Raw genomic sequence first — 13,440 nt, forward strand, 5'->3', positions numbered from 1 at the left:
CCCATTGCTGCTGGGAGTGGTAGTCTCTTAAGGGCGGGAGGTGGGAAGGGTTCGTGGTGAGATGCAAAGCTGGGAACTACAACTCCCACCGTGCAGTGCAGCCAGGACGGTCAAATTGGATGTTTGGGTCTCTGCAAAACCATGGCGTGGAGAAGCTGCTGCAAGCTGGGGGCCCAGCTGGGAAGGAGCCCTGGGCGGAGGCAGGCATGGGGGCAGAGGGGGATTGCCTCCTGCATCGACCGTAAGACCCCGGGGAGAAAGAGCCGAGAGGCTGGTCATGTGAAGAATAGGGATTTGTTCAACCCTTTGCGGGTGTCACAACTCCCTTGCTTTTAACAGTCACATCCGGCAGGCAGGAGTTCAACAGGTGCCACTTTCCACATCCCCTGCACTGAAATGCGCGGATGAAGAGGTCTTTATCTGCTGAGATTCTGGGGAAATTCAACCGATGGAGTTTTGCCCTCTGAAAATGCAGTGAGACAGGGAAAGCTTTCTTTGTTGGATTTCTCCCAAGAATGGCAGGACCTGTCAAGCTGCCTTATACTGAATCAGAAGTCTGGTCCACTTAACCAGGACTCTAGTCGTGCTAATGAGTAATGAGCCACCTAAAGGCGCAGCGGGGAAGCAACCTGCCTAGAGAGCAAGAGGTTGCTGGTTCGAATCCCCCCTGGTGTGTTTCCCAGAATATGGGAAACACCTATATCTGTCAGTAGTGATATAGGAAGGTGCAGAAAGGCATCACCTCATACTGCACGGGAGGAGGCAATGGTCAACCCCTCCTGTATTCTACCAAAGACAACCACAGGGCTCTGTGAGCACCAGGAGTCGACATCAACTTGATGGCACCACCTTTCCTTTTACTAGTCACGCTGGGTTTTTTCTATGGCTTGCAGCTGTTGTATGCTGCTTGGATTTAATTTTAAGAAAAGGATGTTTAAAAATAAAGTAAATAAATATTCCGGATGCTGCCCCATTTCTCTAGAGTGATTATCCGTAAGCAGATAAATAGCTGTCCTTTGCTTATTGGGCATCATTAAGTGTCCCAGAATAAACCCCAGAGGTGGAATAGATCTGGCCTGATTTTGTAATGTCTGAAAATATATTTCTACAGACTTTGGGTAATGTTGAGAGAGCGTGATTTGTAAAGAGGCTCCTGAGATGGTCCTCTGCCTCCTTGTTACTTGTATTTGTCTTGCAAGCTTTTTTTCTCCCTCTGCCTCACCAGCTGCTATGGGCCTGACCGAGGAACAGAAAGAATTTCAGAAAGTGGCCTTTGACTTTGCCGCCAAAGAGATGACCCCTCATATGGCAGAGTGGGATGAAAAGGTGAGGAAGCAACTCACCTCCAGTGCCTTCATGTAGCACCAAGAAAAGGTGACGGCGCCTTAATTTACAAAGCAAAAGCTGAGGTGGAAAATAACATGAACTCACTGGTGCATTGATCTGTGTGCCTTCAACAGGAGGCAGTTTCTTTGTTGGTGGTGGTGGTGAGTTTTAAAAGGAGGCTACAAACCTTAATTTAATGAATGCAAAATTGAGATATGCAGATTTATTTATATAGAGTATATGTAAATGTTACCATTTCCAAGACCAGGGATTAATTAATGAAATGTTATTAGTTTTCCTCCAGCAAATGTAGAGACTGGTGTCTACCTTGTGTTTCTTTTTAGACTGTGAGCCCTCTGGGGGTAGGGAACCATTTTATTATTGTTAGCAGTCTTCTTTTCTCTATGTAAACTACTTTGGAAACTTGTTTTGCTGAAAATCAGTATATAAAAAATAAACAATTCAAATGGGTCAATTCATAGCTCTGCTTAGAAAAAAATGCAATGTAGACACTGGTTTGTTTGTTTTGTTTTGTTTGTTTGATTTCTATACCACCCTTCCAAAAATGGCTACATAGAATAGGCTTTCTCCTAAATAAGATCTTAGCAGACAGTTACTCAAGAAACCTAGTATCAGCGAGTGCATGTTTGTTTGACTGCATTTATCTTTATTTATTTTATTTAACATATTTTTATACCGCCCAAAACTTACGTCTTTGTATATCCTGCTCTTCCTCTAAGGAGCCCAGCATGATGTCCATGCTTATGTTTATCCTCACAACAACCCTGTAAGGTGAATTAGGCTGAGAGATCAGTGAAAGGCCCAGAGTCACCCAGTGAGTTTCATGGCTGAACAGGGATTTGAACTCAGTTCTCCCCAATCCCGGTCCTGCATTCTAACCACTATACCTTATGGTGTATTTGATTGCTTTTATTTGTTGTTACATTTCTATGCTGCCCCATGCATCAGCCTTTAAGTAATGTACAAACATTAAAACAATAAATAATAAAAATTTAAGGCAATAAAAGCAAATGTATACTAATAAATATGCAAATATAGAAAAGCAAGGGCATCAAAAGACAAGATATGTTTTAAAAGGGGAGGGTTCAACAGCATAAATCAATTTCTGTTATTTTATCAGATTTGCTCAATTTTCCCCTCTCCATCCTCCTTAACAGGAAATTTTCCCCATGGAGACGCTGCGGAAAGCCGCCCAGTTGGGATTTGGGGGGATCTACGTGAGGCCAGATGTTGGTGGCTCTGGATTATCTCGGCTGGATACCTCCATCATCTTTGAGGCTTTGTCGACGGGATGTGTCAGTACCACTGCCTATATCAGCATCCACAAGTGAGTATCCGGTGCAGACGCTGTGCAGTGGTCATCTATGGTCACCTAAGTGGGCGTGTCTACATTGTGATCCCTTCTTCTGTTGCTGCAGCATGTGTGCTTGGATGATTGACATCTTTGGGAATCAGGAACAGAGGCACAAGTTCTGCCCCTCGCTGTGCTCCATGGAAAAGTTAGCCTCTTACTGTTTGACGGAGCCAGGTGAGAGATGCAAGAGAACTTCCTGTCCAAGGTATTTTGGCACCTGGGACAGCCCAGGTAGCCCAGAGTGTTCTCCATGAGGCCTGGCACCAATAGAAGGTTGGGGAGAAAGCAGTTATCCAGGTAGGAATCCAGTGGGAATTGCGTGGTCAACCGTTGTTACCATTCTTCCTCTTCCCAAACAGGAAGTGGAAGTGATGCTGCTGCTTTGCTGACTTCGGCCCAAAGGAAAGGAGACACCTATGTCCTTAATGGCTCCAAGGTACCAGCATTCCTCCTCTTGGAAGCTCCTGCAGACCCTCCCTCGAGGAGAAGGTCAGCCTTGCTTCCCTGCCCTGTCATGTTTTCAGCTCATAGCAGGGATGATTCCATGGGACAGCTAGGGGGAGTAGGCGGCGTTCCACCCAAAATGTGTCCTGTTCCATCATCCTCCAGATGGGAACTTTGCAGCAGTGCCAGGCAATGCCATCATGGTCTGTTATGCTCCTGTAGCTTGGAGTCATTATTTTAAAAGGTCTCCATTGTTTAAACCATCCAGATGCGGACATTTTGGGTGGTATAGAAGTATGTTAAAGAAAGCCTCATTTGCTCACTCCTCTACCCCAGAAGAAGCAGCAGAAGCCAGTACAGCCAGGGGGATCCTCGAGCCTCCCAGGAGCCAGGCCAACCCCTTAGCTTCCTTCCTGGGCAGAAACTGGGCTGGGTGAGACCATGTGTATAGGGTTGGGGTACCAGGCCATCTCCTCCGCAGATTTCAACTGGTACTGACCTCTCTTTCCTGCCACATGGTCTTGGGCAGGAAGAGCAAATTAGCCTGAAAGGCAGACTGGAAAGTTTGGGTGAATCCAAAAAGACAATATTTTCTAAGAGAAATTTGGCCCAAGAACCTTCTCTTTTTTAGAAATGCCTACTTACCTCTCCCACTTCTGGACGCTTCTGTGCCTCCAGTAGTCATACCTGCAGATGTCCAGGATGTTTCCTCTTTCTCCACTGGATTAATTTGGCTCTGAATGTTCGCCTGGAAACAAATGCCTTTGTGCTTTGAGATGTGGGGATGACTCTTGCCTTGGACTCAAAGTCAACTGAAGAGACCCTTAGTGACTAGAACCTCCATGTTTGGAGGCAGTGTACCTTAGAATCCCTGATGCTGATAACAAAGACCCAGCGAGGGCTGTTGCCTTTTGGACTCCCAGAAAGCATCTGGTGTGTGTTGGTTTGTTTTTTTTCTCCATAGTTCTGTAGTGCCTTGTTTGCTCCTTATCTCAGCGGTTCCCAACCTTGAGTCCCCAGATGTTAGACTGCAGCTCCCATCATCCCCAGCAGAGGCGATTGCGGCTGAGGATGATAGGAGTTGTGATCCAGCAGCACAAGACTGGGAGGGCCTGCCTTATCTGCCGTTTCAGTTTTATTCTGGTTGAAGTATTTGATTTGCTCTTGCTTCTACTTTATATTTAATTGTGATTCTGTTTTGATCGCCTGTGAGCTGCCCCGAATGTCTCGTACTGAGACAGAAAGGTTGGATATAAATGATTTTAATATAGAATAAATTTGACTGTCCACCGTCGGAAACAGCATGCTGGGCCCTCGCTCTTATCCTGCAAGGCGAATTCTTATGTCAACTCCTAACAGTTTTGTATTGCTCTTCTGAGCTCTCTTTTCTTGCCTGTCCTTTTCACCCTTCTCCTTCTCCTGCACTATTTCGGCATCTTTTGTCTCTTCTCCCTCCTACCTTCTCCTCTGCAATTCCATGATGCACGCTTCCATTCTTTCCTTCCCCCAAGGTTGCTGATGGCTGGGCACTGGGGAACTCTCTCTTCCCGGGCGGTGACCACCTCTTATTCTTCACCTGCTAGGCTTTCATCAGTGGTGGGGGCGACACGGATGTGTACGTGGTCATGTGCCGTACCGGAGGGCCAGGTCCCAAAGGCATCTCCTGCCTGGTGTTGGAGAAAGGAGCTCCTGGCCTGAGTTTTGGCAAGAAGGAGAGGAAGGTAAGAGAGCTAAGCTGCATCGAAGTATTCTCCTGCACAAACCCCAAGAGCAGCTCAAGCTGGTCTTGTGGGAGCAAGCATGGATTGTCCCCTTTGCTAAGCAGGGTCTACCTTGGTTTGACTCCGCGTGAGTGCTGTAAGGGATTGCGCTTAGGGGATGGGGCGTGGCTCAGTGGAAGAACACCTTCATGCGTGCATGTGGGAGGTCCCAGGTTCAATCCCTGGCAGCATCTGCAGCTAGAGCTGGGAGCAACTCCTGTCTGAAACCCTGCTGCCGGTCAGTGTAGACCAGGGCTGCTCAGACTTGTAGATTTGCAGATGTTGGACTAAAGCTCCCATGATCCCTGGCTATGGCCCACTGTGGCAGGGGATTATGGGAGCTGTAGTCCAAAAACAGCTCGGTGGGGGGCCTAAGTTGAGCAGCCCTGGTATAGACAATACTGAGCTAAATGGACCAATGGTCTGACTTGGTATAAGGCAGCTTCCTATGTTCCTCCAGTTCCCATCATTCCCAGCCACAATGACCCGGGGAAGATGGGAGTTGTAGTCCAGCTCCATCTGGGGGACCAAGGCTGGGAACTTCTCCATGGCGGTTGCGAGCTCCACACCGTTGGGGCCTGCCCACAGCAAAGATGCAATTGCACACTGGCCGAAGGTGTAGTGGGGCCATCTGAGGATGGGCAGAGTGCAAAAGAGGCGCCGGTTTCCCTTCAGGTGGGCTGGAACTCTCAGCCTACGCGGGCTGTCATCCTTGAGGACTGCGCCGTGCCGGTAGCCAACCGTCTGGGAGAGGAAGGTCAGGGCTTCAACATCGCCATGAAAGGCCTGAACGGAGGGAGAATTAACATTGGTAAGAGCGGCGGAGGGTGGAATGGGTTGCCAAGGGGACCTATTCCGTTGCCCATGGGCTCGGGGGAATATCTCTTCTCTTTCCTCCTCCAGCGTCTTGCTCCCTGGGTGCCGCCCACGCTTCGGTCCTCTTGGCTCGAGACTACCTCAACGTCCGCAAACAGTTTGGGAAGCTCCTCGCTAGCAACCAGGTGACTTCTTGTTGTGCGTTCTGTTGGCCTCAGAATGGGACGTTCCTATTAGGAACAGAGTGGTCGACCCCAGGCGCTTGTTGTGTTAGCCGGGCACGTTCCTGCCAGTCCTCTCTCTAGTTATACGAGGGAAACCCATTTCTTGTTGTTTCGAGCCCTAAGCATTCCTTAGCCCAAGCGCAGCCATTTTATATTGAGGCATCCATTTTGAGAACAGATAGATAGGCAGGAACAGACCCGTCTAGCACAACACTCGCTTGCCCAATAACCGCCATCCAAGTTGCAGTTTGGAGGGAAACGAAAAGAGATGCAATCAGTCTAAAAAAGACCAAAATCCTTACAAAATTGTCAGTGGCCAGTAAACACGAAGCAAAGGATACTTGAACGGCTTCATGTGCATGGATCTTCATAGTAGCAAACCAGAACCAAACTCCTATAAATGCCTCTGGCTGACACATTTTATTTTTATTCATTTATTTATACCTTTATACCCTGCTTTTCCTCTGAAGTGCCCAGAGTGGTGTACATGGTTTATGTTTATCCTCACAACAACCCTGTGAGGGAGGCTAGGCTGAGAGACAGGTCAATGGCCTAGAGTCGCTGTGTGAGTTTTATGGCTGGATTTGAACTGGGGTCTCTGCAGTCCTAGTCCAACGCTAATCACTACACCACACTGGCTCCCATCTGCCTAAACGAGCCCCCCTTCCTCTTCACCCGCCTTCCGTTCCTCTCCCGACAGTACCTCCAGTTCCAGCTGGCTGAGATGGCGACGCGTCTGGTGGCGGCACGGCTCATGGTGCGGACTGCGGCTCAGGCCCTGCAGGAGGGGCGCGAAGATGCCGTCGCTCTGTGCTCCATGGCCAAGCTCTTTGCCACAGATGAGTGCTTTGCGGTAGGTGCGGCAGCCTTTTAAACCCCTGTTCCCGCCGTACCGTTAAAGGCAATCGTGTTCAAGTCCTGTTGCATCGATTAGGGACCTGCAGCTAAAGATTCGGTTGGCTGGTTTAAATCGGCCCTTGTCACAACTACGTTCTGAAGAATGAAGCTTCTTCGGGGTCCTCAGTAGCTGAACATCTGCTTTGCAGGCCGAAGGCCACAGGTTCCATCCTTGGCAGCATCTCCAGGTAGGGCTGGGAAAGACTCCTGCCTGGAACCTGGGAGACCTGCTGCCAGACAGTGCAGGTAATTCTGAGCTAGATGGACCAATGACCAGACTCAGTAGAAGGCAGCTTCATATGTATTAAGGGCAGACATTTCCCAGAGGGGGACTATAGCTCAGTGGCATAGCACCTGCTTTGTATGTAGAAGGTCCCAAGTTCAATCCCTGGCAGCATGTCCAGGAGGTTTTTCACACCGGGCTTTTAAAGCCCTTTAACTTGCATCCCCTCCAAGATGGAGGGGCTGCGTCCACATATTGGCCAGATTTACCCAGAAGTCCCTGCGAGTTATCAGGGAACTGTTGTTGTTGTTGTTTGTTTATTTATTCGATTTCTATACCGCCCTTCCAAAAATGGCTCAGGGCAGTTTACACAGAGTAATAATAAATAAATAAGATGGCTCCCTGTCCCCAAAGGGCTCACAACCTAAAAAAGAAATGTAAGATAGACACCAGCAACAGTCACTGGAGGTCCCGTGCTGGGGTTGGATAGGGCCAGTTACTCTCCTCCTGCTCAATAAAGAGAATCACCACGGTAAAAGGTGCCTCTTTGCCCAGTTAGCAGTTCACACACAATTTGGGTTTTCCACTGTGCGTTGAAGTGGAGCTTGATTCATATCCGGGGTAAAAAATGCCATGATTTGTGTCGGTTTTGGGGGGACAACTTTGAGTTCACAGTAAAGCCTCCCAGTAAACTTGCTATACTTGCAAAAACTTGAAAAACTCCTTCCTGATGCCCTGGAGAGCTGCAGCCAGTCCAAATCGGCAGGACTGAGCTAGATGGGCCCGTGGCCTGACTCGGTAGAAGGAAGTTTCCTGCGTCACCAGAGCAAGGAGACCTCTCTTAAAGAGAGGGCTCCCTTCTGCTTAGCAGGGGGAGAGCAACTGCCCCTATTCTCCCCAGTACGGGATCCCTCTCCGTGGCTCTTGCTGGCATCTCGTCTCCCTCGCAATTCTTTTTTTTATTGTGAGCTCTTTGGGGACAGGGCACCATTTTTCTGATTCCTGTTTCTGTGTAAACTGCTTTTGAGGTTTCTTCTCCTGAAAAGCTGCATAGAAATATTCTTAATAATCAGAATTCTGTGTCACATCCAAAGCTTCCCTGCAGCTTATTAATTATTTTTCTGCATACTGTAAACTGCTTTGGAAGCTTATATTTAAAAAGCTCTGTGTGTGTGTGTGTGTGTGTGTGTGTGTGTGTGTGTGTGTGTGTACATACATATACATATAGAGAGGGGGGAGGGGTGTTAGTAGTGGTAGTAGCAGCTGTACTTGGCAGAGGAAGATAACTCATGGTGGGTGAAGCGTAGCTTGCCTGTGGGACTCACACATCTGGGGACCCACATTGGAGTAACCCTGGTTTTAAATTAAGGTGAAAGCTCTTGAGATCATTTTTGGCACCAAGTTTGTGCGGCAAGGGGACCAAGCCAGCTTCCTTTTTCATGGTTTTCCCCTCACCTTTTGCCACTACTTCCAGTTTCCAATGTGGCAGCCACATTTTCCCCGGAATGCACTTGGGAACGATGCTATGTCATTGTGTCCTGTCGTTCCCAGGGAGCATTGGGGGCAGATTGTGTGGGAATGGTGGTCACTCTCAGGACCGCATTGCCACTGGTAAGGCACCCTTTCACTCCACCCTGAACACTGCAAAAACTATCCCCCCCCCCCGCTCCATGAGCCCATTTCCGTTGCCCATGAATGGGGCAGCAAAAACGTTGGGGGGGGGCATATTTTTGGACACTGCTTCAGTTTGCCACTAGATGGCAGCCTTGCTTTTTCATCCAGAGCGTCCTGAGCTTTTGTTTAAAAGACCACGGAAATACAACTACATTCTTTACGTGAAAGAGAGAAAGGGATATATAGTATATGCACAACTGTAGTAGTGAGAAGCAAGGCTGAGTTTCCTAGGATTGAAGACACATGGGTTCCGTTCTCAGCTCTGAAAGTGGCCTGTTACTTCAGGCAGTGTTTAAACTAGAGATCTGCTTTGCTATGGATTGCCAGATAAGTTTGCCATGTTCTCGCTTTCTAAAATCCGGGTGCCGGATTTGCATATTATGCAAATTGGCTTGAAAATAATTTTGCATATGTGAATTAGCAGCTGCACTTTCCAGTTGATTTGCATTTGCTCTGGATATCTACCAACAATCGTTGGGGAAGATATCTTTGCCTGACCATTTTCCTTGACATATTAACAGCAGCAATAAAACAACAACTACAGCAACAACAACAAAAGCACAGCTTTTAAATTAAGGCTGCAATTCTGTACACACTTCTCTGAGAGAAGATCTGATTGAAACCAAGGGTGCTTACTTCTAAGTAGGCATGCATTTGAATGTAAAGCCAAGTCCTTAAACATTACAATACACAGCCTGGTAGGCAGGGAGTGATTCACATCAAAAGCAAGCTATCCTCTCATCTGCCTGAAAGAGATCCTCTGCTGATAACAAACAAGGCAATATTCCTCAAGGGGTCACTGTACTTGTAAAAGTGAAACCCTGCCGGCTAGCCTCCTGTGCTCTTTCTCTCTTAATCCAAGTCCAATGGTTGAGCAGAATAGTGACTGCACATTTTTGTTCCATTACTCCGCTTCTACAAGGGCTAGAGCTTAGCTTTATTTTTTAAAAAAAGAAAAAGCTGAGATTCGGGCAGATCCAGGTGAGATGCTTGAAATCTGGGTGAAACCCGGAATCCTGGGGGCATGGCAACTATTGCCTTGCCCGACAAGTTTGCCCACTCTCGTTCTTGACCCTGTTTCCTACTCTCTCCCATGCAGATCTGCAACCAAGCCCTGCAGATGCATGGAGGCTACGGCTACCTGAAGGACTACGCTGTGCAGCAGTTTGTGAGAGATATCCGGGTGCACCAGATCTTGGAAGGTAATTTGCGGGATGCCACCTGGGCCCTCGGCTATCACTTGCCCCATTCTGGTGGCCGCTGGCCATTTGAGCCCTGCTCTCCAGCCCTCCCTGTTGATGTTAAGAACCAGGTGGATGAAATGCACACTGGGTCATGTAATCAGCCCACTCCACAGTGGCTCTGAGGCCCTATGGAGCTACTAGAACAGTGTCCTTCACTGTGGCATCTCCCATCAACCCTCAGAGCAACTCTCCAGCCCAGTGCCATCTTGAAAGGCATGCATGGAGTGCTGGGAAATGTAGTTCTTCCCAATGCTGCCTCCATACAGCTCTGTGGGGAAGAACTATGTTTCCTAGTGTTCTGTGCACGTCTTCCAAGATGGCGGTGGAGCTTGGCAAGTCTTTAAAGCAGCACTCGCCCCAGACACGGGGGAAAGTGCGGCCTTGCATGGAGGTCAGCACGATGCGAAATGGCTCTCACACTGAAGATTTTCCCCCAACAAATGGACCCTACTTGAAAAATACTGAAGTTCAAGGCACTGTGTTCTGAGGATGATGGCGATTCGATTGTGTGGTTGCATGTTGTCATAGAAGATAACTACGCATGGGAGCGTCATTCCCACATTTTATTTTATTTTATTTTATTTTATTTTATTTATACCACCTGATATGTACATCTCTAGGCAGTGTACAAATTTTAATATTAACAATCACAGATCAAAATACAAAAAACAATAAAAACACTATAAAACAAATTTTTAAAACTAATTCCAATTAAAAGCTTGTGAGAACAGGAGAGTCCTGAGGATTTTCCTGAAAACAAACAGAGAAGGAGATGCTTTTATTTCAACAGGGAGCACATTCCAAAGCCCTGGGGGCAGTCACTGAATCCATAAAGAATGACACCTGCTTGCTTTCCTTGAAAGAGGAAAGCTTGACTACTGCAATGTACTCTATGTGGGGCTACCTTTGTACGTAGTCTGGAAGCTGCAATTGGTGCAGAATGCTGTTGCCAGATTTTTCTCTAGGACATCCTGTAGAGACCAATATTACTCCGGTTCTACCAATAGGTTTCTGGGCAAAATACAAAGTGCTGGTTATTGCCTATAAAGCCCTTAATGGCTTGGGTCCGAGATATCTTAAGAGACGTTATGAATCCTGCCGCCTATTAGCATCTTCAGGGGAGCTTCGTCTGAGGGTGTCATCAGCTTGTCCGGTGGCAACTCAAAGGTGTGCCTTCTCTGTAGTTGCCCCAGGATTGTAGAATGTACTTCCTGCCGAGATTAGATCTGCCCCATCCCTTGTTTGTATATGTTTTAACTGTTAAATTCTTGCTTTGTTTTCTGCTGTAAACTGCCTCGAGCAGGGTTTCTTAACCTTGGGCCTCCAGATGTTGATGGACTGCAACTCCCAGAATCCCTAGCCACAATGGACATGGCTGGGGATTCTGGGAGTTGTAGTCCATCAACATCTGGGGGCCCAAGGTTAAGAAACCCTGGCCTAGAGACTTTGGTAGTGGGCGGTACACACATTTATTAAATGAGAGAGAGAGAGAGAGAGAGAGCTGAGATCCTCGCAGTTACAAATTGTGGTCCGGTTTCCTTGCTCTGACAAGCCGTGTGGGAAATGCATCCAGTCCGTTTGCTTGCTAATACAAATACTTTCTCAATCTGCTGCACAGGTACCAATGAAGTCATGAAGATGATCATAGCCAGGAGTCTGCTACAGGCCTAGAGTTGGAGCTGGTCTTCAACCTCCGTGCACTCGAGCTGCTACAGGTTGCCGTGGTGGCCATATCCTGGGAGCAAAGGATGGGAGACTTACCAGTGGATACCCATCTCCGCTCCCACCTCCCCTCAAATCACAGTCCTGATGGACCAAGTTTCAAATATGCAGCCGCTTTCCCGTGACAGGCAGCGCCTGACACCCGCTGCTCTTCGGGGACTGAAATCCCCTCTGGATCTCAATGGGGCCTTTTGTCCTTGGATTCCCAACTATGGGCCATCTGCTCTGGCCTGTTGCTCCTCCAAAAGAAAGAGGAAGCCAGTCTGAATCTTTGCCAGGGCCATGAGCTAGCTCCTAAACTGCTCCTGCGGCTGAAGCTGCTGGTTCTTGATAGTCTCGTTCTTTCATTTTGGGTTGGGGGGGCAGGGGGGGGGGTCTTCTTCAGTCCACATTTCCAGGACACTGCTTCCCCTCCCTCCCTCTCACACTCTACCCAGAAAGCATATATCCAACCACAAAGGCCTTTTCATAGCTCTGTTGCGTTCTTTGAGACAGATCTCCTCTCGTTGGGATCGCCTCCATTTGCAGTCAATCGCCCACCCGCCCACCCGTCTGTGGGAAACCGCCTGTCTGTCCCACAATCTGTCACGGGCTGCTAACCAGAAAAGCCTTTGGATACCCTAAAAGAATTCCAGTTGGGCCATTTCTGACAAGCCAATGACTCCCAAGTGCTGATCTGTGTTTCCTTTCTTTCTTGATATTGGAATCAATAAATGGCGATTACTTTATGGGTGCTGCTGCTTTGATTAGGCACTTGTCTCTGCTAATAAGCCAATCACTGTTGCTGTAACCACCTGTGGATTTGTATTTAAGGATTTACAGAGCTTGCAGCTGGAGATGGGGCCGTAACCCAGTGGTGGAGCATTGCCCTGTGCGTTTCCTGGGGCTGGGAGAGACTCCTCCCTGAAATCTACCAGTCAGACAATTACACAAGCCAAATGAACATACAGTTTCATTTATTGCAATTACTTTGCATACATTTTGCAAGGTAGGAAGGAAACAATGAACTATACAGGGCAGTGAATCCTTGCGCCCTTCCTTGTTTCTGAAATGCCACAGCTTGCCCACTAGAAAGTGGCAGCCTGTCTGGCTGGCCGGCGGAGAGAGAAAGTGGGAGCCAGGAAGAGAAAGTGGTAGCTAGGGTGGCCAGTGGGGAGAGAAAGTGGTGGCCTGGCCAGCTGGAAGGCAGGGAGAGAAAGAGGGAGAGGGGCTGAGAACAAGGGAGAACCAGAGGCACAGCCGGGCCAGCTCGTTAACATTTATTGTTGAAATAATAAAAAGTCTCCCCATCTCTGGCAACTTTTAAAAAGGCACTGAAGCCACTTTTGTTCCCCCAGGCTTTTAATTAGATTTATAGTTTTAATAGTTTCTAATGTTGGGTTTGAAATGATTTTAATGTTCATATCATTTTTCATTTTGTCTAATTTGTATTTTTGTTGTACACTGCCCAGAGATGTCGGTTTGGGGCAGTACATCTTCTTCAGCTGCCGTCTCCTTCCAGCGGTTAGCTATCATTAGGACTGTTCTGACTTTGGATGCCGCTGCAGGAGGCTTGTTGTAGCACCCCAGAAGGGGAGCTACTCGTGAATCGCCAAGGCGCAGAGTCGTGGCGTGGTGACACGCGATCAGAGAAACGGGGTGAATGGGGCGCATGCTTAACCTCATTTAAGCAGGGCCGGGGGGCGGGGTGTTAAGCGGGCTTGCTGCCGGTAGTTGCACATCTCCTGTTGCTTCC

General features: G+C 48.1%; 1 protein-coding gene across 4 annotated transcripts; it reads left to right on the forward strand.

Moving 5' to 3' along the window:
- The first annotated feature begins 75 nt into the window (after positions 1-75).
- On the forward strand, positions 76-12,433 carry ACAD8 (acyl-CoA dehydrogenase family member 8). 4 transcript variants are annotated; one of them, XM_053269396.1, is made up of 11 exons: positions 76-241; positions 1,226-1,326; positions 2,505-2,674; positions 2,766-2,875; positions 3,061-3,137; positions 4,729-4,866; positions 5,581-5,716; positions 5,809-5,906; positions 6,646-6,798; positions 9,839-9,941; positions 11,602-12,433. In XM_053269396.1, exons 1-11 carry the CDS (start codon positions 142-144, stop codon positions 11,652-11,654), a joined length of 1,239 nt encoding a protein of 412 aa, XP_053125371.1. In that variant the 5' UTR covers positions 76-141; the 3' UTR covers positions 11,655-12,433. The 4 variants fall into 4 exon arrangements, with proteins under 4 accessions (XP_053125371.1, XP_053125372.1, XP_053125373.1 ...); XM_053269397.1 differs by having other exon boundaries at positions 231-367; XM_053269398.1 differs by lacking the exon at positions 76-241 and having other exon boundaries at positions 1,257-1,374.
- Positions 12,434-13,440: the final 1,007 nt, after the last annotated feature.

This window comes from Hemicordylus capensis, chromosome 8, assembly GCF_027244095.1.
Source record: "Hemicordylus capensis ecotype Gifberg chromosome 8, rHemCap1.1.pri, whole genome shotgun sequence".
In the NCBI taxonomy this organism is placed as follows: Eukaryota; Metazoa; Chordata; class Lepidosauria; order Squamata; family Cordylidae; genus Hemicordylus; species Hemicordylus capensis.

Bases quoted from the DNA above. Each gene is read 5' to 3' on its own strand.
- ACAD8 (XM_053269396.1), top strand. From the start codon at position 142: ATGGCGTGGAGAAGCTGCTGCAAGCTGGGGGCCCAGCTGGGAAGGAGC. The intron at 2,675-2,765 runs GTGAGTATCCGG...CTGTTGCTGCAG, and splicing joins GCCTATATCAGCATCCACAA to CATGTGTGCTTGGATGATTG. The intron at 2,876-3,060 runs GTGAGAGATGCA...CTTCCCAAACAG, and splicing joins TTACTGTTTGACGGAGCCAG to GAAGTGGAAGTGATGCTGCT.